At 39.1% G+C, this 26,921-nt stretch overlaps 1 protein-coding gene across 1 annotated transcript in view; it reads right to left on the bottom strand.

The window, feature by feature from the left end:
* SESTD1 (SEC14 and spectrin domain containing 1) overlaps nucleotides 1-26,921 on the bottom strand; it is a 138,171-nt gene that overhangs the window by 60,309 nt on the left and 50,941 nt on the right. Inside the window, exons 6-9 of the mRNA XM_033945936.1 lie at nucleotides 24,735-24,848; nucleotides 15,971-16,068; nucleotides 11,574-11,629; nucleotides 8,706-8,920 (exon numbers count right to left, since the gene is read on the bottom strand). Coding sequence (XP_033801827.1) covers nucleotides 8,706-8,920; nucleotides 11,574-11,629; nucleotides 15,971-16,068; nucleotides 24,735-24,848 — 483 coding nt within the window. The remainder of the gene's footprint in view (nucleotides 1-8,705; nucleotides 8,921-11,573; nucleotides 11,630-15,970; nucleotides 16,069-24,734; nucleotides 24,849-26,921) is intronic.

Here is a 26,921-nt window from a genome sequence, read left to right as displayed (position 1 = left end):
CGGCACCAGCATGTCCTGTGCTGTGCCGGTGCCCGAAGATCTGCCTCCGGTGCTGGGCCTTCAGCATGTGCGCATGCTCAAGGCCTGAGAGTTCACGTCGAACGTCCAACGTGAACTCTCAAGCCTTGAGCATGCGCAAATGCTCAAGGCCCAGCACCAGAGGCAGATTTTCGGGCACTGGCACAGCACAGGACATGCTGGTGCCAGTGCGGAGGCTACATCAAAGTAAGAAGAGGGTTCGGGTGGGTTAGGGGGACCTCAGGTCGTGGCGGGGGGAGTTGGGGGCAGATGTTCTACTCCACAGATGGTACCCATCTCAATCTGGTGAGACAGGTTTGTGCAGCAAACAAAGATGCTGCTACCATTTTGATTCCCAGAGCTAGAACTTCAAATTGTCTCTTCAAAATCATGTCTACCTTGCAATCTTGCACATCTTTTAAGGGTCACTACTCGGACTGGAGGAGGGTCACAAGTGGTGTTCCGCAGGGCTCGGTGCTCGGGCCGCTGCTATTTAATATATTCATAAATGATTTAGAAACAGGGACGAAGTGTGAGATAATAAAATTTGAGAATGACACCAAACTATTTAGTGGAGGTCGGACTAAAGAGGACTATGAAGAATTGCAAAGGGACTTGAACAAACTAGGGGAATGGGCGACGAGATGGCAGATGAAGTTCAACGTTGAGAAATGTAAAGTATTACATGTGGGAAGCAGAAACCCGAGATACAACTATACGATGGGAGGGATGTTATTGAATGAGAGTACCCAAGAAAGGAGAAGAAGGCAGCGTGCTCTGGTAGCCGGACAGAGAGGGAGAGTCGGAGACACAGAGTTCTGCGCAGGGGAAGGAGGCAGGAAGAAGCACAGGACTAGGGGAAGCGGCGAGAGTACGCTCCGCCCACCCCCACCGCGTCAGAGGCAGCGTCGGACTCCCCCTTGAAAGGGGGCGGAGCCAACGCAGCGAGCGCTGAATCGGGTTGCCAGAGCAAAGGAGAAGAAGGCAGCGTGCTCTGGTAGCCGGACAGAGAGGGAGAGTCGGAGACACAGAGTTCTGCGCAGGGGAAGGAGGCAGGAAGAAGCACAGGACTAGGGGAAGCGGCGAGAGTACGCTCCGCCCACCCCCACCGCGTCAGAGGCAGCGTCGGACTCCCCCTTGAAAGGGGGCGGAGCCAACGCAGCGAGCGCTGAATCGGGTTGCCAGAGCAAAGGAGAAGAAGGCAGCGTGCTCTGGTAGCCGGACAGAGAGGGAGAGTCGGAGACACAGAGTTCTGCGCAGGGGAAGGAGGCAGGAAGAAGCACAGGACTAGGGGAAGCGGCGAGAGTACGCTCCGCCCACCCCCACCGCGTCAGAGGCAGCGTCGGACTCCCCCTTGAAAGGGGGCGGAGCCAACGGCGCGCAGCCGTTCGGCGCGCGGCGAAGGCTTGCGAAGGGCCTTTGAGAAGGGACAAGGCAACGGAGTAAGACAGAAGGTAAAGAAGCGACAAGTACAGAAGGAAAGCACAGAAGGTAAGAAAGAGACAGACACAAAGGGCCAAGCCGTTCACACAAGTATAACAAGCAGGCAGAGGGAGAGAGTGAGAGAGAGGACACCAGCGGCTGGTAGAGAGAGAGAGGACCCCAGCAGCAGGTAGAGAGAGAGAAAGGACACAAAGCGGGCACAAGTCACAAGTAATCTCAACTGATATCTTAAAGAAGGAACAACAATGGAAGCAGAAGGAAGCCAGAAGATGAGCTTTCCAGTGTTCTGCACAGACTGTCATATGTACGACTATCTCCCCTCGGGGAGACAGTCGTATGTATGCGGTCGGTGTCAGGAACTGAAAAGCTTGAAGAAGGAGGTCAAGCGACTAGAGGACAAGATTCAGGAGCTAGAAGGATTTCACACCACGGAGAGACACATTGAGGAGGAAGTCAGGGAACTCGAGAGATTCATTGAAGAGGCATACAGGACGAAGGTGGAAGAGAACGAACTTCAGATGAAAGAAGAAGCTACACGGATACCAACATGCAAGGGAGAGCAAGAAGAAGATTACCCCAAGGATGACACCCACAGAGGGCTATCGCAAGAGGGGGAGATTTTGGCTAGTCGAGGCCCAAATGAAGAAAGAGTGAAGTACATTGAGGACATTGACCTGAGACCGAAGCGAAAATTGAAGAGAGGAAAGTCAGCGATCCTAGTGGGAGACTCGATCCTTAGGCATGTGGACAGCCACATAGCAGGAGGGAGAGAGGACCGACTGGTGACCTGCCTTCCGGGAGCAAGAACCAAGGACATCGGGGACAAAATTGAAATGATCCTGGAAGGGGCGGAGACAGAAGAGACCGCTGTAGTGATCCACATCGGGACGAACGATGTCAGCAGGAGAGACTACAAAAGAAGCACGCTGTTAGAACAATTCAAGATTCTGGGAAGGAAGCTGAAGATGAGAACCCAGAAGATAGTGTTCTCTGAGATCCTACCAGTACCGAGGGCAGATGTGAAAAGGCAGGAGGAACTACAATCAATAAATACGTGGATGAGGAGATGGTGTGAGGAAGAAGGATTCCACTTCGTGAGGAACTGGACGGCGTTCTGGGGCAAGAGCAAGCTATACAGGAAAGATGGACTGCACCTGAGCGCAGCAGGAACTAGACTCCTAGCAAACAACGTCAAGAGAGGAATAGAACAGGCTTTAAACTAAGAAGAAGGGGAAAGCCGACAGTTGACAAAGGGTCGACGATTCGGAAGACGGTATCCTGTGAAGATACCGAGGGGAAAAATGGCTGGGAAGGAACAAGGGACAAACTACAGGAGTCGACTAACCCAGAAGAAGTGGTTACAATGTCTGCAGCAAAAGAGAAGAAAATATGGACCGAAGCACAGGGAAAGGAAAGGAGGACAGCAAAATACCAGGATCTAAAGTGCATATATGCTAATGCAAGGAGCCTAAGAAACAAAATGGGGGAACTAGAAGCCTTGGCCAACGCAGAAGACATCGACATCATTGGAATCTCTGAAACATGGTGGAATGAGGAAAGCAAATGGGATACAGCACTACCGGGATACAAGCTCTATCGCCAGGACAGAACAGGACAAAAAGGAGGTGGAATAGCCCTATACATAAAAGAAGGCATACAATCCACACAAATGGACACAGCAGAGACGGCCAGCAAGCCGGAATCTCTATGGGTTAAAATACCGGGAAGGAAAGGGCCTGAAATAAAGATGGGCCTGTTTTATCGCCCACCGGGGCAAACCAGAGATATCGATGAGGAAATGGAAGCCGAGATGAAGCGTGAATGCAAAAGCGGCAACACGGTTATTATGGGAGACTTCAACTACCCTGGGATAGACTGGAGGCTTGGAAGCTCGAAATGCGCTAGGGAAACAAAATTCCTGGAAGCTACACAGGATTGTTTCATGGAACAGCTTGTTAGAGAACCGACGAGAGGAAATGCCACTCTGGATCTAATCCTAAATGGGTTAAGGGGACCTGCAAAGGAAGTAGAAGTAGTGGGACCATTGGGAAACAGCGATCATAATATGATCAAGTTCAAGGTTGAGGTAGGAGTGTCAAAAGGCAAGAGATCCATTGCGACAACGTTTAACTTCAGGAAAGGAAACTACGAAGCAATGAGGGAATTGGTAAGGAAGAAACTTAGGAACACTTCCAAAACATGGCTAACGGTAAATCATGCCTGGTCCTTCTTCAGGGACATGGTGAGCGAGGCGCAAAATCTGTATATCCCCAGATTCAGGAAGGGGTGTAAAAAGAATCGAACAAAAGACCCGGCGTGGATAACCAAAACAGTGAAGGAAGCGATAGGCAATAAGAAAAAATCATTCAAGAAATGGAAAAAGGACAAAACTGAGGGGAGCTGGAAAGAGCACAAGAAGCATCAAAAAGAATGTCACCGTGAGGTTCGGAAAGCCAAAAGAGAGTATGAAGAGAGGCTAGCCAGGGAAGCAAGAAATTTCAAACCATTCTTCAGATATGTTAAAGGGAAGCAGCCGGCTAGAGAGGAAGTGGGACCGCTGGACGACGGAGACAGGAAGGGAGTGGTGAAGGAGGAGAAGGTAGTGGCAGAAAGACTTAACATGTTCTTCTCGTCTGTATTTACAAACGAAAACACGTCCAACATACCGGAACCTGAGCAATTCTTCAACGGAAGTCAGGCAGAAAAATTAACATCCATAGAAGTGAGCCTTGAGGACGTTCGTAGGCAGATAGAAAAACTAAAAACTGACAAATCCCCGGGTCCGGATGGCATACATCCAAGGGTTCTGAAGGAATTAAAGGAGGAGATAGCGGAACTACTGCAGCAAATTTGCAACTTATCCCTGAAAACAGGCGAGATCCCGGAAGATTGGAAGATAGCCAACGTTACGCCCATCTTTAAAAAGGGATCAAGAGGTGACCCGGGAAACTACAGGCCGGTGAGCCTGACTTCGGTTCCAGGGAAAATGGCAGAAGCACTGATAAAAGAAAACATCGATCAACATTTTGAAAAAAATGAACTTCTGATAACCAGCCAGCATGGTTTCTGCAAGGGAAGATCGTGCCTAACGAATTTATTGCACTTCTTCGAAGGGATCAACAAACGGATGGACAAAGGAGACCCCATAGACATCATATATCTAGATTTCCAAAAAGCCTTTGACAAGGTGCCCCATGAACGTCTACTCCGGAAACTGAAGAACCATGGGGTGGAAGGAGACGTTCATAGATGGATCAGAAACTGGTTGGAGGGTAGAAAACAAAGGGTAGGAGTGAAGGGTCACTACTCCGACTGGAGGAGGGTCACGAGTGGTGTCCCGCAGGGCTCGGTGCTCGGGCCGCTGCTATTTAATATCTTCATAAATGATCTAGAAACAGGAACGAAGTGCGAGATAATAAAATTTGCGGACGACACCAAACTATTTAATGGAGCTCGGACTACAGAGGACTGCGAAAAGTTGCAAAGGGACTTGAACAAATTAGAAGAATGGGCGGCGAAATGGCAGATGAAGTTCAACATTGAAAAATGTAAAGTATTACATGTGGGGAGCAGAAACTCGAGGTACAACTATACAATGGGAGGGATGTTATTGAATAAGAGTACCCAGGAAAGGGACTTGGGGGTAATGGTGGACATGACAATGAAGCCGTCGGTACAGTGTGCAGCGGCTGCTAAGAGAGCGAATAGAATGCTTGGTATAATCAAAAAGGGTATTACAGCCAGAACGAAAGAAGTTATCCTGCCGTTGTATCGGGCGATGGTGCGCCCGCATTTGGAGTACTGCGTCCAATATTGGTCGCCGTATCTTAAGAAGGATATGGCATTAGTCGAGAGGGTTCAAAGGAGAGCAACACGTCTGATAATAGGTATGGAAAACCTGTCATATTCTGAGAGATTGGAGAAGCTGGGTCTCTTTTCCCTGGAGAAGAGGAGACTTAGAGGGGATATGATAGAGACTTATAAGATCATGAAGGGCATAGAGAGAGTAGAGAGGGACAGATTCTTCGAACTTTCGAAAAATAAGAGAACTAGAGGGCATTCGGAAAAGTTGAAAGGAGACAGATTCAAAACAAATGCTAGGAAGTTCTTCTTTACCCAACGTGTGGTGGACACCTGGAATGCGCTTCCAGAGGACGTTATAAGGCAGAGTACGGTACTGGGGTTCAAGAAAGGATTGGACAAATTTCTACTGGAAATGGGGATAGAGGGGTATAGATAGAAGATTACTGCACAGGTCCTGGACCTGTTGGGCCGCCGCGTGAGCGGACTGCTGGGCACGATGGACCTCGGGTCTGACCCAGCAGAGGCATTTCTTATGTTCTTATGTTCTTATGACAATGAAGCCGACGGCACAGTGCGCAGCGGCCGCTAAGAGAGCGAATAGAATGCTAGGTATAATCAAGAAGGGTATTACAACCAGAACGAAAGAAGTTATCCTGCCATTGTATCGGGCGATGGTGCGTTCGCATCTGAAGTACTGCGTTCAATATTGGTCGCTGTACCTTAAGAAGGATATGGCGTTACTCGAGAGGATTCAGAGGAGAGCGACACGTCTGATAAAAGGGATGGAAAACCTTTCATACGCTGAGAGATTGGAGAAACTGGGTCTCTTTTCCCTGGAGAAGTGGAGACTTAGAGGGTATATGATAAAGACTTACAAGATCATGACGGACATAGAGAGAGTAGAAAGGGACAGATTCTTCAAACCAGGGCTGTGGAGTCGGAGTCGAGGAGTTGGAGTAAATTTCGGGTACCTGGAGTCGGAGTCGGAATCTGAAGTACAAAAAACTGAGGAGTCGGAGTCGGAACATTTATCTACCGACTCCATTTTTTAACTTGGCATACCAATCATGAGCGATTCTTTCAGCTATAGCACCCACTATATACACAGCACAAATGTTGCGAGCAGCTTCTGCGGCCTTAGAACCTTGATTAAAAGCAAAAAGAAGGTGGTGTCGAAAATGTTCATTTCTCTCAACATGACATTCCATTTTAACGATCTAAAAATTAACCAGTGCTGTGGAGTCGGAGTCGAGGAGTCGGAGGAAATTTCAGGTACCTGGAGTCGGAGTCTGAAGTACAAAAAACTGCGGAGTCGGAGTATTTATCTACCGACTCCACAGCCCTGCTTCAAACTTTCGAAAAATAAAAGAACAAGAGGGCATTCGGAAAAGTTGAAAGGGACAGATTCAAAACAAATGCTAGGAAGTTCTTCTTTACCCAACGTGTGGTGGACACCTGGAATGCGCTTCCAGAGGACGTAATAGGGCAGAGTATGGTACCACAGAGTCTATCTTCAGCTGATCAGACAGCTGATGGAACTCAGGTGCCATTGGTTAGAGTCTGTACAAAGCAGTTGCAATTCATAAGGGTTCTTCCTGGGTCTCCCACTGCTGTGTTACTAGGGCAGTAATGTCTGGATGTATTAGAAAAAAAAGGAGGTCTGAGCATTAAGGCCATTCATGACCTTGCAATGCGAAGTGGAGGGCTAAGCCTCCAGCTTCAACTACTTAATAGCATCTGCTATAAAATAGAGGATAGAGACAGACTTAAATAGCCAGCGGTACAAAGGGTCATCCCCCTGGTCAAATGCTAAAGAGGAATCTGGGCTGCCGGACCCAAACAGGGAACTGGATACTTCCAGAACTGTCTCCAAGTCCTGATAAAAAAGGGGGTATGGAGTACAACGCCAATCCTGCCAAGTCAGGCTCCAAGTGGTCACTGAAACTAGGGGACAGCTTGCTTACCTGAGGAGAAATCACAAGAAGCAAAGATGCTCCCTGGACGAATGGTGGTGCGCTGTCAGACTGCACCGCCTGTCCTGGCCCCATTGAAAATGCTCCCCATATGAGATTTACAAAATCTGGGGAGAAGCCTTGTACAGGGGAGATAAACAAACCCTGCAGAACTTCCAACTGGGCTTTTGTGGGTCCACAAACTCCATGTTTCTGCATGTCACATCTTTGTGAAATGCGCACACAGCAGCACGCAGTACATGGATGCTCCTTCGCCAGCCATCTGGCACAAATTTCAAAGGAAATGGTGTTAACACACCCTGAGGAGTCCATCCCTGTCAATTTTTTTGTAAGAAGAATCACAGCAAAAACAGTCCATGGAGACTTTTTTTGAAAAATAAACAAACTCTGAAATAAAGTTATCTTGAGGTAGGGGGCCTAAACCCAAAAACCTTCAAAAAAGAGATCCTCCCTAACCGATTTTCCCATAGCCCACCACCACCACCACCACCAATTTTCCCATAGGAAATAATGGGGCTGTACTTACAGTTCTGTGAAAGTGCCTGCTTGTCAGCTCTCTCTGCAGCTGGAAGAAATGGAAATTACATTCTGCCTCAGAAACTTCCAAAAACAACTCCAAACCAGGAAATCTTCAGGCTGTCAGTTGGGCTGACCCTGTCCGAGATCTCCAATCCCATAGAACCTCGAAGCACAACAGGGAGGAGGCAAATTATGAAGCCAGCACCCTGACACCCCGAGGGTTTTTACTCAGGGTGCCCACAGCTTGTGCTCAAGCCACTGAAAAATAAAATAAAATAAATCAGAAGGCGAGCTGGCTCCCAGGAGAATGGACCCCGAGCCCTGAAGTAGCACACAGTAGGCAGGCCCTACAAGTCCACTAGAAAGTTTACTCTGCAAGCTGCAGTCCGGCTCTGTGAAACCCGCATCCTTTCCCAGGCAGAGAATTCCCAAATATGGGGTCTTTTGGCACTGAAGCCTCAGGAAAAAAGAATTCCAAGCTGAAAATAAGAAAAACTAAGCAGATCAGATCAGAAACACCTCTGCACATTTCAGTTGCAGAAAGAAAAACTGAAGGGGGCAATGTGGGAGGTGCTGAAAGCTATAAGTATCACACTTCTGCAAAACCCAGTTTGTGGGAATGAAGTGATCACCTAACTTACATACTCCTAAGTAGATGTAACAGAATAAGCCTTTTAAGTTGCAGTAAGCACACACTAGTGCTTACCTCAGCTTAGTAAAAGGAGTCCTATGTTTATTCTAGCTGGTAAACTCTAGCCATTTGTAACAATATTTTAAATAGACTATATTTGGCTTTTGTATTCTGTGTAGTCAATAGGGCATTTATAAATTCAAGAATGCTCTATGGAAAATATGGTGCATATGCAAATTATTTAGCATTTGAAACTAATAGCAAACATTACAGAAATTTCTATATGTAGACAAAAGGAGCTCAGTCTTGATGCTTACCTGCATTACTTTCTGTTGAATCTCTTCTAGCTGTGTACGTTTACTGCGCTGTCTACAAACTTCCTGGTACCGTGTATATTGTTCCCGCAGTGAGTCTAGGAGTTTCATGACTTGTGGCTGAGCAAGTAGTTCGTCATCCATGGGAGACCAAGAGCCACCACCACCATCAGAACCATTGAATCTACGCTGCTGTAACTCCGACAACAACTCATGACCTTTATAAAATAAGTATAATAAAAACTAATATTATTTGATAAAAAATGAAAACCTTTAGAGTAACCTACGGACAGCTCTAAAATACTGGATGTCGGCTCTAAAATACTGGATGTCGGCTAAAAAAATACTCAGTTTCCTTCAAAAGCACAAAACAAATTTGTTATCACCAGATCTTACAGAAAGACACAAAGACTTAACACATTGCAGTGTTTTTCCTTCCACTTTTCTAAATCTAGGACGGCATCTTTTATCTATATACTAAAAATTATTATTTTACATTATTCATGGAATCACTTATAATAATCACCACCAGCCACTTCTTGTTCTAGATGCCTGAACAACCATATTTATTTTACTAGGAGAACAATCTCAAACTTCCATCAGCAGGCAAATTTCATTAAAAGAGAAAATAACTTTCTCCCGTGCCCAAACAAAACACAGAATGAAATTGTGTGCGAGGTATAATTAGTTTCTCTATCTTTAAAGAAATGTAAAGAATAAAAAGGATAAATACTGAGAATGACAGACATAGGGTATCCATCTTCACAAGACAGGAACTCATTAATCATGAATAATAAGCAGTACAGTAATGTTAATGTAATCAGGAGAGAGAGAACAACAAATAAAGGTATAACTAGGGCTTCTATTTTTAGTTGTTTGTATATTTTAAGTATTTGTTTGTTATGAAGTACGTAAGACACAAGTACTATTGCTGAGAACTTTATCTAGTTGATTCAAACATATTTCTGTTATGGTACACAAAAGTACTAACATTAAAATGTAATACAGTCAGTCTACTCCTGGCAGAATTATGTGCAAAATATTTGAAAATTCTGCAAAGTTTAATTGTAATGTTTTGCTTAGAATTCTCCTATCCTGAGGACTGAAATTCCTTCCTGTCTTTTCCTTTCTCAGGTTACAGCCTCCTTGGGTCCCTCTCTCACTGCAGCTGCAGTTCTGTCTCCCTCTAAATCCCACCCCTCTCTCACTTACACTCTGAATCCCCTCCTTAGCCCCCATAGCCTGGCATTTCTCTCTCTCCCTTTCCCTCCCCTTTCTGATCTTGGTCACTCTCTTTTCCTCTCTCTACCATTCCTCCCCACACTTGTGGGTCCAGCAACCAAAGCCCTTCACTCTGCCCACCACCTCTCTTGTTTGCTTCTCTACTCCCCATGGTCTGGCATTTCTCTCTAATTCTCTCTACAGTCAAGCATCTCTTCCTTCTCACTCCCTTTTCTGGCCTAGGTTTCCTTCTCACCCCCTTTCCCCTCTATTTACAGGTCTAGCATTCATGTCCCCTCCTCTCACCCCCCCCCACCACCACTTGCAGTCCAGGATCCATATTCCCCTCCTTTCCACTCCCCCACTTACAGTGCAGGATCCGTGTCCCCTCCTCTCCCCTCCATACTTGCAATCCAGGATCCATGTGTCTTCCTCTCCCCCCCCTCTCACTTGCAGTCCAGGATTTGCAGTCCATCATCCATGTCCCCTCCTCTCCCTCCTATCACAGGCCTAACATCCATGTTCACTCCTTCCCTGCCCCAAATTGTGGTCTAGCATCCATGTCCCTGTCCCCCATCCCCCGTACGTCTGACCTCTATCTGACTGACCCTCCCTCACGTGAGATCAGACATACCTGCGGCTTCCCAGAGCAGCAGCAGCAATGTGAACATGCTGCTTGCGGCTGGCTCTGCCAGGACCTTCCCTCTGGTGCATCATCTATCTACAGGAAGTGATGTAGCAGAGGGAAGGCCCTGGCAGGGCCAGCTGCAAGCAGCCCGTTCACAGCGTTGCCTTTGCCGATCTGCTGCCGCTTCCTTGGGATGCTCCAGGTATGTCTGATCTCACGGGAGGGGGGGGGCTGGGTCAGAGGAAAAGAGGCCAGACCAGCTCAGGGGTGAAGGATGGGACAGAAGAATTCTGCATAAATGGGGAATTCTGTGTAAATTCCGCACTGTGCAGTTGCGCTGAATTCCACCAGGAGTATCCAGGAGCTGCAATACAATGATGAGTTTGAGTGACTATGTACTTCAAGGTATCAGAAGTGGGTAGGTTTCAATCCAGCCTGCAGTATATCACTTCTGAGTGGAAAAGACATCATCAGGCCAGAAGTGGTAGTCATCAATCCATCAGACCTCTGGTGAGCCTCTCAACCCTCACACTAACAAATCTCATATTTTAAGGAGGCAATCTTTCCAGATCAGGCTTCAATATGGCCTTCAGGTCAGAGAGATTGCCCACCACTGGTATACATGCATGTGATGACAAATAAACAGAAACAGGACAAAGAGGACAGGTAAGGAGAAAGAAAATTCCTATTACTAATATTTCTTACAGACAACATGTAGGTTTAAATACATTAGAATAACAAAAATGCAAGTATATGTATAGAATATTTATTATTTATGTAAACCGAGTCCACACTTAGCATAATGATGGGTAATTTTCTATTCTCACTATTTGCATGAGGTGGATCTCAGAGCTATAAATCTGTTCCCTTTCAAATACGGTACTAATAAAAGTAAACCCACTTTTGAATAGAACTCAAAAAATGGTTTCATGAACATCAGAGAATTATAGCCAATGATTCGCCAAGGCTTCAAAGTACTTTAAAACTACATTTTAATAGCAATGATAGTTTTTTTAGCTTACCTGTTTGTAGAACTGTTTCTGGATCAACAGATGGTAGAAAACTGAAATCCGTTGACCTTATGGTAGAATTAAAAATAAAACTGTATTAATGGATATTAGTGAAAAAGAGGATAATTGAGTGTCTTGAATATGGCACATGACAGGATCTGAGGTAGCATGACTTTACCAGAGGGAATAATAATAATAATAATTTATTTATATGCCGCCATACCGGGGAGGTTCTAAGTGACTCACAAGACAGAAAGCAATACATACAATTCCATAAATGCATACATTTCAATAATGCATCAGAATAAAAAGCAGACCATGTTGATAAAAATACAAAGGGATAAAATAAACATAATTAAAAATTGAGAGAAGTGTTAAGATAGCAACTTATTAAATAATTGAGTCTTTAGCAATTTCCTAAAATCTAAATAAGAAGCTTCTAACATCATTTTACCGAGCCATATATTCGATTTGGCAGCCTGAAAAGAAAAGGTTCTATTAAGGAATTTCTTATAGTGACAGGATTTTACAGAAGGATATGTAAATAGCTGCACTCTCTGTGTGTTTTTATTAGAATGATTCCAAGAAAAATGAGAAAGTAAATAACCTGGTGAGAGACCGAAAGCTACTTTGTAACAGATGCATGAAAACTTGAACATCACTCTAGACTCCACTGGCAAAAAGTGCAGTTTCAGATAGAAAGGAGCTATATGCTCCCATTTTTTTAAACCATAAATGAGGCGAACAGCAGTGTTTTGGACTACTCTCAATCATTTAAAATTTTCATATGAGCCCCTACATATACAATATTACAGTAGTCAAGAATACTTAAGATGGAAGATTGCACCAACAGACAAAAAGAGGTTTTGTCAAAATACTTCTTAATGGTACGGAGCTTCCAGAGCAGCGAAAAACATTTCTTAGTCAATAAATTGGTATGTTTTTCCAATGTAAGGTGTTTATTCAACGTTACCCCCAATATTTTTATGGATTGTTCTATGTTATAATCCAACACATTCACATGTATCATTGTTTCTTTGAGCTTGTTGTTAGGTGTTGCCAGAAAAAAAAAAAATTAGTTTTTTCCTTATTTAATTTCAATTTAAAAGCCATCATCCAAAGCTCAATCTGATTTATAGTGGTTGCAATGAGATTTATAAATTCAGCTTGCAAGAATTTAGATTAGGGAGAATATTTGTATCCAGCAAGATCAGTCACATTGTTCCAAACTGATTTGTTAAACAAGCTGAGCACTTTGAGAACAGCCATTTTATTGTGTTTAACTTCTCCTTCATATGTTTTTATGATATTATGTTTTATGCATTATGTTGATTTTATTGGTGTAAGTCTCATTAAGACTGCATGGATAGGCTGAGATAAATCAAAGGAATATTTTTCAATATGGAACCAAGGTGGTAAGCAGTGTTTCCAAATCATGTCCTGGAGGTACACTTGCCAGCTGGATTTTCAGGATTATCATAGTGAAGCTGCAAGAAATTGAAGGAGGAGTATATGCAAATCTATCCATGCATATTCATCACAGATCTCCTGAAAATTGGACCAGTTAGGATTTGGACACATTGGTATACTGGGTTAGAACCTGCTTGAGTAATAGGCAAAGAAGGAGATGATAAATTTCCACAGAAAGGATCACCACTGGAGTCTCTAAGATCGTTCTAAGATCCCTGTACAGTAAATTATTTTCATATATGATACTACAGAGAGGTTGAACTCATTTAGCCTTAGTAGTTTTAATTGGTTTAGGGCCCCTTTTACAAAATCATGGTAGTGAGTACCAGCTTGACAAATGCAATGCAGCCCATGGGAATTGAATGAGCTGTGCTGCATTTGTTATGCAGGAACCACTATTGCAGCTTTGTAAAAGTGGTCCTGTTGATTATTTTATGTATTTATAAAATTTTATGTACTGCAACATTAAACTACAGTTGTTATGCATAGTTCACACGATATATATATATATATACACACTATAAAATCACACAAATTATACAGACCTTAAAAAAAAGAAAATATTAACACTTTAATCTACCCTGCAGACACCTCCAAAAAAGCTGTTTTTCTCTCCTTTCACTCACTTATAAAATACCCTGTACTTGGGAAAGGCAAAGTTTTTATTTTCTTATGGAATGATTAATGCATAATGGTTAATGCAGTGGGCTGAAAACCTGGGGACTTGGGTTCAATTTCCTTGTGACCCTGGACAAGTCACTTAACTCTCCATTGCCTTAAGAACTTGTGAGAAAAAAGTACTTGCATATAGTATATGTAAATCACTTTAGTTGTACCTACAGGAAAGCGGTATATCAAATCCATGAACCATATAACTAACATACAAATAAGTAAACAAACATCTAAAACATCTTCAATCAAGGTTGGCTCTATTTGTGATTTACAAATAGTTGTACATAATATTGTCCCTTTTATACTTTAATAAATAGATTTAAATATAAAATCATCAGTGCTCTAGGCTTGTGCAGATGAGGAATGAGTCCACAAGATGGGGACAAACTTTGTCCCCCGTGTCATTCTCTAGGGGGAGCCTCCCACCTAACTACACTTCTGAAAAAGACCTCTTAATTTGCTCCTTGTTAAAGATTTTTATGATCAGATTCAGCTCTGTCTAGTGAAAGCCAATGAATATGTATACATGTGCCATTGCATTTTACATGTCCATTTTGCTTCATTTCTTGAGGACTCTTTCTCAAGCAGTGACTCTGAGAAAATGCATTACAATGTCTCTTGACTCCCAGGGCTCTATACCCTGACAAAGCCAAATCTGCTCTGCTCTTGAAAGATTGTAATTAAAGAAACCAGTAACAAGGAAACATCATACAAGGTGGACTCGTCACCTACCTGAGTGCAACCTGCACTAATACTTACATAGTCCACACAGCCCCTCATTTGTCTTTCTGGTAGAGAGAGCAATCTCAGCATTCTTCGGACCTGTTTGACAGGAGTAATTCAAGCATCTGGAAATGAATACCTGTCCAGAAGTAAGCAAACTAACTGGAATCTGACAAAGTGGGCATTCAAAACTCATATGCCTTTCTACTAGAAAGATTATCGAGGTAAGAACCTGTGTCTTCACCATGTCATTATCCATGGGCTCTGAAATTGATTTTTGGTTTCAAAAATAAGCCACCTGCAACTCTATTGACCTGGAGGGACCAGAGGAAGATAAGCCCATGGCTCTCGCCCCCACCCTCATATGCCCCGCCACATGTGGAACATGGATACTCCTCAGCCAGCCAGCGTAAATCAGGGGTAAAAAAGCCTAAGGAGTCCATCTGAAACAATTTTAAACAAAATTGAGGTGTTTTGAGCCAGATAGATGCTTTTTTAATCCAATTGGGAAATCCAAGATGGCTGCAGCAGTAGCGTTTTAGTGCCAAAAACAGCTCAGGAGAGCTATATTAAAGTATAAAAAAAAAAAAAAAAAAAATCAGGGAAGGGGTTTTTGGAGGTGGGGGACCCCAATCCTGGTCCCTGGAATCTCCAAAACTGCAATTAAGAGAAGTTCCCCCCATCCACCCCAATGTCTCCCATAGAGTATAATGGACTGTACTCACAGTTCAATATGGTGCTGTGCCTGCTTCAGCTCAAACAGCAGCCAGAAAGTGGAAAAGATTTCTACCTCTGACAAGCATGTAAAGAAGCTCCAAATGCTTGTTTCTTCAGGCTGCCAGTCGGACCATAACACGGATTAAAACCTCAGACCATCACAGCTCCACATGTGTCAATGGGGGGAGGAAAACACATTTGGCACCCAATAAAGCCTTCAGGACAGACATGGGGCCACACAGCCTTCGCTCAAGTTCTGGTAAGAACCAGGAGTGAGCCTTGCTACAAGGGGAGCGATCCCCAAGCCTTCTAAGCATGTTCATGTAGGCCGGCTAAATAGGTTTCCTGTAAAAGGTTGCCCTCCCAGCTACAGACTTTTGTCAATAGAGTATGCATTTTCTTCCAGGCAGAGCTGCCCCAGTAAAAGTGAGGACCTCTGGGGCACCAGAAAGCCTCAAATTCAGGTTAAAACCCAAAAAATAATAAACAGAGATCAGAGCTGATCAAACTGACACCTTCAACTCGCAAGTAGTAAGTAAAATTGAGGAGCTGCAGCCCAGCCCAGAGATACAGGAGGTGAAACAACAACAAAAAAATTGCATGATGCCTTCTACACAACTCATGATTAGAGGTGAATAACCCACTGGTTCAAGACTCACATGCCTTTTGCACTAGAAGTTACATTGCATTATTCTTTCCTTTTTCTTCCATCAAAGGAGCAAACCATAATCCTAAGAAATCCAATTGTTCCATTCCCCTTCAACTATAACATTTCTGGTCAAGTATTTAGCCATTACTTTTTTTTTTTTTTGTAAATATTCACATACCTCTCTTTCTCCTGTTGACTTCCTTTCTCACTTCCATTGTTAATTACAGAAAGCTCATCCAGCAAAGATGTAGACTCTTTAGTGAACTTTTCAAAAACCTAAATAAAAAAATACCGAGTAAAGAAGCACTACTTTCCAGTTTGCTGGCATTTATCATCATATTCATTGTATTATAACACATGTTTTCTGATAAAGCAAATATATTACAAGAACTAAGCAGGGATATCCTACAAAATTTAGTTACTAAAATCTACAAGCACATAGGACATGCAACTATAAATGTCATTTGGGTTCTCTGGTATACAAAAAAAATGCACCATTAAGGTACAACAAAATGTAAAACCAGTTTCTATCTCTAAAGTTGCTTTACACCCAAAGTTGCTATAAATCTTAAGTAAAGTAAGAAAGCTGAGCTACACATCACACAAGTACCCTAGACTATTACTGTCATAAATCATATACTGGAACATTATAGCTTTGGTTTTAAAAGTCTCATGTATTGTGCATCACTGAAAAAGATTTAATATTTAGCAATCAAAGAGAACTTTAAATGTCTGGTGCTTTAGACCTTCAAAAAAGTATTAATACAAAGTATGGAGCACAGCCAGGACTCCTTAACAAATACTGTAATAAAAGTAGTGCTTAGGAATACCAACAAGTACTAAATAACTTGTTTTCAAGGTCCTAAAAGGTGAGGATACCTGCTAGAATTATAGAAATCAATACAATCCTTATAACTGTCTACAAACTTTCCATGCAATCAAGCTTCTAATTTTTTTTTTTTTGGGGGGGGGGCGTGGCTTAGCGCGAGGCACGAATGGAAGTGTAGTCGCAGAGCTCCTCACCATCTAGGCATAAAATAAAAAATAATATTTTTCCTTCTGGATAATTTCATCAAAGAAATAATCGACAAAGAAGAAGAACATAATATAAATCAGATGACCTCTTTAACTGAAATTAAAACGAAGCCTGAGGTAACTGGGAGCTGAGAAAACAAAGTACCGTTTTTTTTTATCTATAACGATACTGTGAGATTTGAAACGCAGCGCTGAAGCAGCCTGTGAATGAAAAGCCGAAAGAGAGAAATACCGGCTTTAGAAAAGTGAGTCTTTTATAAAAAAAGATAAAATAACTCAAAGTTAATTGAAATAACAGAATACTTGAGTAAATTTCGCTCTCCTCTATCACAGCTGCGATTGGGCTTGTGAGAGGAGCTGCAGGAGGATTGCCGATTTTTTTTTTTTTTTTTTTCTAAGCATTGAAACGGCGCGATATTGAAGATAAGTGACAGATCGGTGCACCATCGGAGACAAATAAATGACAGAGGGGAAAAAAAAGTTTAAATAATATGGTGAGTGACTGACAGCGAAAGGATTTGGAGAGAGAAAGAGAGAGATGACAGTTTGAATCTACCCCCTTTAAAAACTGTGAAAAGACTCAAAACTGCAGATTTTATTTCACTGCTGAAACGGCAAGACATCGAAGAGCTGGAATGGTGAGGCAATAAAGAAGATATGCTGATATTGAAAAGAATAGTAGCTAACTAAATAAAATTTGCTGATTCTACCAAAATGTCTTTAAGCTAATGTGAAATGACTGTGAGGAAAGGCTGATATATTGAATTGGCAAACGGAAGGAAAATGTTTCAATACAGTTTTAAATTAATACTGCTAAAGCTATAATTATTAGAAGATTTATGTAAAAGTAAAAATACTAACTAAAAAAGGTATAAAAAAGATTATACTCTTAATGTGAATGTTGTCAATAGAATTCTTAAGTGTGGCAGTTTAAAGCGGCCATTTTCAGCTTAATGAAGAAATGGAACACAGAATAACTAACTGAACTTCTGTCTGAAACCTATCTATTTGTTCATTTTTCTTCAATAATAGATAGATATTGAGATATATTACAAACAAGAAACTGCTGACAATGAAAAAGACTAATTTTTAACAGCTTTTCTCTGACTGATACAGAGAGATAGTGAAGCCAAGCTGGGGAAAAACTGACCAAAAAGAGGAAAGTTTCAAAGCGGTACTAAAATTAGTACTTTAAAAAACTAAAGCAGCAAGACATCGTGGCAATTAAGAGAAGCTGAAAAAAAAAAAAAAAAAAAAAACAGAAGACAATTGCTTCAAATTGCTCAAAATAAAGGAAAATAATTCTATAAAGTGTTGCTCTCCTTAATCGGGGCTGCGATTGGGCTTGTGAGAGGAGAAAAAAAATAAATAAATAAATAAATACCAAGAATTTTTTTGTCAACGCTGAAACGGTGTCTCATTGAGAGAGAGAGTGAAAGTCAAGAGAGATTTAAGAGAAGGAAATGTTGTTGGACTGAATGTTCCCTCCTTCATTGAAACAGTAAAGTGAGAAAAATAAAAGAAAAAAGGAAAGATTTTTTAAACTGACATAAGTAAAGGAAAAAAGAAGGAAAAAGGAAAAAAAAAAATTAAAAATAACCATCTAGCTAATATTAAAGAGATAAATAAACTAAAAAAGGAATACTCAAGATTGTGACAGATAACTGAAAAAAGAAAAGGGCTTAAAAAGAAAATTTCTACTTCAAAAGACAAAACTAAATCTTGGAAGAAAAGAGATTAAAAACCTAAGAATATCAAATCTAAACCTAAGAGACTAAATATAAGAAATAAGAATAACCAAGAAAAAGAAAACAACAACATGACAAGTACCAGACAAAACAAAAATGAGGCTGGTACATCTGCAAAAAGACAGAAACAAGACCAAATAACACCAAGCAAAATACCACTTCCTATCGAAGAATCAGACACATTAAGCAAAGCTGAAGTCATGGAAGAATTAAAACAAATCAAACAAATGCTTAAAGAAACTATAACTAATATGTCTGAAATGAAAGAAGAAATTTTAAATATACATAGACAAATGGAAGTTAACAACAAAAGAACAACTGAACTAGAATCAAAAATGGAAACTATAGAATGTGAATCAAAAAGATGTAAAAACGACAACCTGGAATTAAATAAATTAAAAGATCAACTGGAGGATTACGAGAATAGAGGAAGAAGAAAGAACATCAAACTCTTTGGAATACAAGAAAATTTAGAGGGAAAAAATACTATCCTTTTCCTTGAAAATTTAATTCCAAAAATTCTACAATTAGACTTGAAACAACCAATTGAAATTGAAAGGGCGCATAGAATCCCAATAAAAAATCTAGAAAATAAAAACAGACCAAGACCAATCATTTTCAAAATGTTGAGATACCAACAAGCACTAGAGATACTAAATGCTGCAAAAAAAGATAAAAACTTAAATTATAAAGGATCAAGATTATGGTTTTTACCAGACTTCGCCAAAAACACAGCAACTAAAAGGAAAAGACTACTAGACATGAGACCTCTACTCAAAGAAAAAGGATTTAAATATGGTCTATACTACCCGGCGAAAATGAGAGTGTCATCTGGAGACAAGTCCTTATATTTTGAGGATCCCGAAAAACTAAAAGAGTTTCTCTCTAAACCAGAACCTATGATATATTAACATAATATATTAAGATGGTTTTGAAGACTCTATGAAAAATTAGAAAATATAACATATCGAAATATTTGAAGAAATGGAGGAAAACAATACAAAGAAAAGACAATAATAATTATATGAAAGAAAGAACAGAATATAGGAAAATTATTAAATAATACACTGCATATATGTTTAAAATAATTATATGTTGAAATCATAATACTAAGGAAATACAAATTAACATATTGTTAAATGGAAAATGATACATTAATAAAATGTTATGGAAAATGATTAAATAAATATAAAAGATCAATATAGATAGTTAGAAGGGAAATTTGTTTAAACAATTGAATATTGATTGCCTGGAATGGGGAGAATGTTAGGATTACAATTCCAATGTGTATCCTTAAGCAGCCAATATATTGGGTGGGAAAGGGAGGGATAAGGAGAATATTTATTAGAATAATTAAGGGAGATACATTAGGGTTAAATATGTGTGTCATGAAGAAAATTTTTTGGATATTAAATATGAAGGAGGAGAGGAAGAATAAGATAATGAAAAGTATTAAAATATATAATGTCTTTTAAAATATATTCTATTAATGTCAATGGCCTGAATCACGTAATTAAAAGGAAAAAAATATTAACATTTTTAAAAAAACAAAATGCAGATATTTACTGTCTGCAAGAGACCCATCTTAATATGAAGGAATCACAGAAATTATCAGGTGGATGGATAAAAGAATGTTTTTTTGCTCCAGCAGTGGGTAAAAAAGCAGGGGTTGCAATCCTTATAAATAAAAAATGTATGGCCAATATAAAGGTAAAAAAATTCAGATCCACATGGAAGATGGATACATATCGATATAGGTATGGGAAATGATACCCTGACGTTATTTAATATATATGCCCCTAATTCGAATCAATCAGAATTTTTCAAAAAGCTACAAAATATGTTATTACCACTGGCTGCCTCTAATTTAGTGGTGGCTGGAGATTTTAATGCTGTAATGGATCCATTATTGGATAAAAAACCAGGTAAAAATATTAAATCTTTAGGTCTAGATAATTTAGTTCAATCATGTGATTTGAAAGATATATGGCGTATTCTTCATTTTAATGATCAGGAGTATTCATTTTGTTCACAGGTTCATAAATCATTTTCAAGAATAGATTATATTTTTGTTTCAACAAATAAAGTGCAACAAGTGATTAAAGCCTCCATTGATCCTATTATCATTTCGGATCATGCGGGAATATGGATAGAATTACAATTAGATCAATTAGAAAATAATAGACCTCTTTGGAGATTTGATAATGCATTGCTTGTGGATGACAAATTTTTGAAAAATTTTAAAACACAAATTAATGAATTTTTTCAAATAAATTTAGTGGAAGATACATCTATAGAGAATGTATGGGATGCATTTAAAGCAACTATGAGGGGTAATATCATATCATATTCAGCTTTTATTAGGAAACAAATTAAAAAACAATATATAGAATTAGAAAAAGAAATAAAAATATTAGAAGCTAAATTGATAAGTAAATGGGAATATGAAGTTTTGCAAGCTCTTTTGAAAGTAAAAGGTAAATATAATGAATTAACTTCAAAAATGATAAGAAAAGATTTGTTTTCCAAACAAACGGTGTATTATGGAAATTCTAATAAGGCGGGAAAATTATTAGCAAATTATCTTAAGGCAAAAAAAAGGAGAACTAATATTAATGGAATAAAAGATGATAATGGTATAATAACAAATCAAACAAATATAATATTAAAACAATTTTTAAATTTTTATAAGGATCTATATTCTTCCGAACCTTATTTGGAGAAACAAAAAGATGGAAAAAAATTTTTAGATTTAATAAATGGACCTAAGATTCCTGATCATATAAAACGAAGTTTAGAAGAACCTATATCATTAAAAGAATTAGAAACAGCATTGAGATCTCTTAGAGTTGGATCCGCTCCAGGTGGTGATGGTTACACAGTAGAATTTTATAAAACATTTCAAAATATCCTCTCCCCACATTTATTAAAATTATATCAGACACAACTTATAAAAGGTAATATAAAAGGTACTATGGCTGAATCAATAATAATTGTTTTGCCTAAGCCAAACAAAGATCCTACTTTGGTTTCAAACTACAGGCCTATATCTTTGATAAACGTTGATAATAAACTTTTGGCGAAAATTTTGGCTTTGAGATTAGCCAAAGCTCTCCCACATATTATAGATATGCATCAAACGGGTTTCGTTGCTAAAAGACATTCCTCCAATAACTCTAGACTATTATTTCATATGCTAAACTTATCAAAAAAAATGGATGAACCGACATTTACAGTTTCATTAGATGCTGAGAAAGCATTTGATAGGGTAGAATGGAATTTTATGTATCAGGCTTTAGAATGGTTTGGTATAGGTTCTGGATTTATACAAATGGTAAAAACATTGTATAGCTTCCCGATTGCAAGATTAAATATTAATAATAAGATATCTGATGGTTTTCAATTGCAGAGGGGAGTTAGACAAGGTTGTCCTTTATCTCCTTTGTTATTTGATGTTGTATTAGAACCCTTATTGTTAGCAATACAGCAAACGAGGGAGATACAAGGAATTCCATATTCAGATATGGAATATAAAATTTCGGCTTATGCTGATGATATTTTGCTTTATTTGAGAAATCCAGAGTCTACCTTATCTTCTTTATTGGAATTAATTGATAAGTTTGGCAAATTTTCAGGTTATAAAATTAATTGGAATAAATCTGAAATTATACCCTTGAATGTTTACTGTGTAAAAGGATTATTTGATATTTTTCCATTCATATGGAAAGAAGAAGGATTTAAATATCTAGGCATTCAAGTTAAAAAAACAATTGAAGATACTGTAAAAGAAAATGAAAAATATGTATTAAAAAAAGTAACGGAGTTATGTGAACAATGGAACCCATTACATATATCTTGGTGGGGCAGAGTTCAAACTATTAAAATGATGATGTTGCCTGTGGTTTGCTACCTAATGAGTATGATACCTATTTATTTTCAGGGGTCCTTTTATAAGAAGCTTAATAGAATTTTAACAAAATTTCTTTGGCTTGGTAAAACACCTAGAATAGCTTTAGTAACCTTACAAAAATCAATTAAGGAGGGAGGGGTAAATTTTCCAAATTTCTATAGGTACCATCAAGCCTATATTCTACGTCAGGGTATGTATTGGATCCTCCCAGAACTTATAGATAATGCACCAGATTGGTTATATTTGGAATGGCGCCTTATGTTTCCCCTAAATTTAGTTCATTTACCAAGTATTAATATACCTAAAAGATACAGAGAAAATAAAATAATAATGGATACTTGGAAAACATTGAGATTTATTGATAAATTAACACCCATCCCAATATATAAATCAACTAATCAATCCATATGGATAAACTCCAAGATCAAAGTAGGCGGAGCTCAAATCCTTTGGAAGAACTGGATTATTGCAGGAATTAGATCTCTAGATGATATTATTTCAGAAGGTAAACTGCTGGATTTTTCACAATTGCAACATAGATTTGGTCTTAATAAAACACAAAGTTTTAAATGGTTGCAATTGAAGCAGGCCATTCAGGTTGGGTTCCCTGAATGGAAATCATTAAACAATCAATATAGTTTAAAGTTCTTATGCTTTAAAGCAGACTTCCTAGGACATCAAGCCGCATTGTGGTATAAATTAATATCTGGATATTTGAATAAAAAACCAAAAAATGGTCTAAGAGACATTTGGAGCATTGAGATTGGACATCAAATTAATGCATCTCAATGGCCACTAATTTGGTCTTGGAGAATGGGATGTACAGTGTCAGCGTCTATGAGACAAACATGGTTCTTTTTATTACATAGAGCTTTTTGGACCCCTACTCGTTTACAAAAACTAGACAGTTCTAAGTCTAATAGATGCTGGCACTGTAATCTAGAACCAGGGACATTAGATCATTTATTATATCATTGTCCTTATATTAAAATATTTTGGAATTCAATTTGGCCACAAATTAATAAATTAATGGAAAATCATATTGCAATATCATATGATACAATTTTATTTGGAACAATGATGAGAAAAAAAAGTCAAATTTCACCAGAAAATAATAAACTTTTATTAATTATGACAGGGGTTGCCATTCAACATATAACTAACAATTGGAAAAATTACAACAACCTAAACTACACATTTTGGTGGAATACAATATGCCATGTTTTTAAAATGGAAAGAACAATAGCAGTACAAAAGGGGACATATAATAAATTTATAAAAATATGGGGGCCATTGACAAAATACTGCAATAATTAAATAATAGAATACTTTTTCTTCTTTTCTTCTTTTAGAGATTTTTTTTTTTTTTTTATGACACACATATAGGGGGGATAAGGAAAACAATTTATATATAATATATTATAATATATGATACAAAATGTAACAAATGATTAAAAAATAATAGAAGGGTGGGGGGAGGGAAAATGAATAAAATTTATCCAGAATATATTGTATTAGATATAAATATGTTATTGAATAATTATCAATTGTATTCCAATATGTTGTATACTTTTATAAAATTTGAAAATATTATATTAAAGCAATAAAAGGGTGGGGGGAGGGTGAAGGGGAAAATCAAATTCAGACATACATTGTGTTAGATATAAAAGTGATACCATGCATTTATCAAATGTATTTTATTATTATGTACACTTTTTGTAAAATTTGAAAATAAAAATATAATGGGAAAAAAAAACAAGCTTCCATTTTTATTCTGAGATATTAATAAAAGTACACAGATACAAGAAACATTCTGTTTTTTTATTAACAGGTCTGATACTATTGCTGTATCACTTATTTGATATAAAATCAAAATGATACATCAAAATCTCTGGGCACAAAATCCTTAAAGAGTTATTAGTGGTGGGCTAGAAAAAGTGTACAAAATATAGTTCGAAAAATGAGCCACATAATTCAGTTTATGTTACATTTTTCAGAATATTTAAAATGAGAAATATACTACATAAAATAAAGCTAATGGCCTTGTTTCAAGTTAACATAGAAAAGAAACACAAAATATTAATGTGTTATTTCTTCTAAGTGATGCAACAAAGTTTGCACACTGTTCTTCCTTTTCCTAACATAGCTATTTCATATCATAAGAACCAAAAGCTCTACCAAACTGGCAAGGAAAATGATATAAGCTAGTTTCTGAGAGCTGACATTTTTCCTTATGAAGTTGTACTAACCAGCCTCTTATTCAACCAGTCCATGTGATCATATGTAAGGCTGCCTCCAAACTCCTCAGTCAGCTGGCATGGTTCTATATATCGAGTTAATTTATTGGCAGACACCAAAATGACCTAAAATAGTACAAGGAAAAAAGAATTTAAATATTTCAAAAAGTAACAATCTCTCTTCCTTACATTGTGCTTTCAACAAAAATTCATTATTTCATACTATTTATCAACTTCAGTTTCTTTAATGGGAAAAAGTATATATCGGTGGTCTCTAACCTTTTTCATATAAAGGGCCTCAGTGTGACTGAGAAAGCTCTGAGGGCCACCAAAAGATTTCAAGCTTACAAGCACTACTAATTTTGTAAATCACCTTGACCTGCTTATTCAGTCTGGCTATTAAACATTAAAAATTAATACCAATATTGATCCTACAAAACTTCAAGGATATATTTTTTTAAAACACTTTTTGTAATGTCAACAGTAGCAAACTCCATAAATGAGACACTTCAGTAACACATGTAAGAGACTGTTTGCAGTTACTAAATCAAGTGAGCAAGATTGAAATGAATGCATTTACAGGATTTGAAGAGCATTTCAGCAAACTGTTTGAGGGCCGCAATGGAGGACTTGGGAGCCACACGTTGGAGACCAAAAGAATAAAGTGAGAGCTTGAAATTTAGATATCTAAGGAGACAATTTTCAGAAGCACAGTTGTTGCATAAAGATAAGCATGTGATTTATCTGCATATCTTTATGCTCCATATTCAGTGGTCCAATCCATTTAGGTAGAATTGCTAAATATACAGTCCCTCTAATCAGATAAATAAATATCCTGATACTGCCACTCAATACTTCTGTCCCCAACCCCAGAATGCTGCAACCTATATTAATTTCAAACATGTTATATCCTGTACTTTTAAATATCAATCCGAGTTAAACCAATTGAAATTTAACTTACATAAATCAGAGGGGAACTAGAAAACAATATCATTGTTTACCTAATCTTGAAGATTCTAACTTGGTGACACAAAGCTACAGCTCCTCTAACTAAAACAGCATTTTATAATAAGAAAATAGAAAAATCAAAAAGACTTGTTTGCATCTGTTCCTAGGCTAGTAGCTAAACAAATTGAGAAAACATATTTTATATTATTAATATCTCAGAATACAAATGGAACTTACGGTTGCGTCAGAGGATAAGCTTCCGCCCACAGAAGCACGCGACTACATGCAGGCTCCGGAAGCTTGAACAAGTTACTCTAAACTTAAAATGCGCTGTGAAGGTAAGGGGGAGGGAGATGCTCGGACTGCGCGAAGGTTGCCGAAGGGCGGTGAGGTGGTGAGAGAGAAGGGTGGTGGTGGAAAGGAAAGGAACAGATGCTGAAGGGAAATGGGGAAGACAGAGTGGGGAGAAGGCGCTGAATGGAAATGGGGATCAGAGAGTGGGGAGAAGTCGCTGGAAGGGAAGAAGACAGAGATGCCAGACTATGGAGGGAGCGTAGGGACGAAGATGGGTGTAAGACCAATTTGGGGAGGGGGTGTAGGGTGGTGGTGGTGTGTGTGTACACATATGACATCTCTGGGAAATGGTGACAAAAGTCACTAGAAACAAAATAATGAAGTTTGAATGAATTATGTTACAGCAAACAATTTCTAATAATAAACCAGTCCAAACTCCATCCTTTTATGTGAAAAGTAAAGTTACGTAAGTTCAAACATATAACTATTGCAAACTGCCTATGGACCCATGACATGAAGAAACTCAGCCATATTCAACATTTTAGATCAGCACATTTTAGATCTGAGACTATAGTCACTTTTTCTCAGAGACGGGCATGCACGCATCTTAGGGGACATGTATGTTATAGGCAGCAGAATCTCAGTTATCCGGCACCCATGGAGATTGGTGGGTATCGGATAACTGGTTTTCTGGTTGAGAGTGTGTTAGAAACCTTGTCTAACACACTCTCAATCCCCCCTCCCCCAACCTGAAGCACCAGCACGGCAATGGTCCTGAGCCGCAAAGCCCTCCTCCCTCAAGCCCCAAAGTGGCAGAAGCAGGCGGCAGTCCTGAGCCACAAACCCCCTCGCTTCCTCCCTCCCCCCCTCTCTTCCCTTTCTTCCTTACCCGAAGTACAGCGGTCAGCAGGAGGCATAAGCTGCTCACAGTCAGCCCTGGCAGGGCCTTTCCTCCAA

This window comes from Geotrypetes seraphini, chromosome 5, assembly GCF_902459505.1.
Source record: "Geotrypetes seraphini chromosome 5, aGeoSer1.1, whole genome shotgun sequence".
NCBI classification, from domain to species: domain Eukaryota; kingdom Metazoa; phylum Chordata; class Amphibia; order Gymnophiona; family Dermophiidae; genus Geotrypetes; species Geotrypetes seraphini.
The sequence above is the reverse complement of the archived record's forward strand: the minus strand, read 5'-3'. Positions and strand labels throughout refer to the sequence as shown.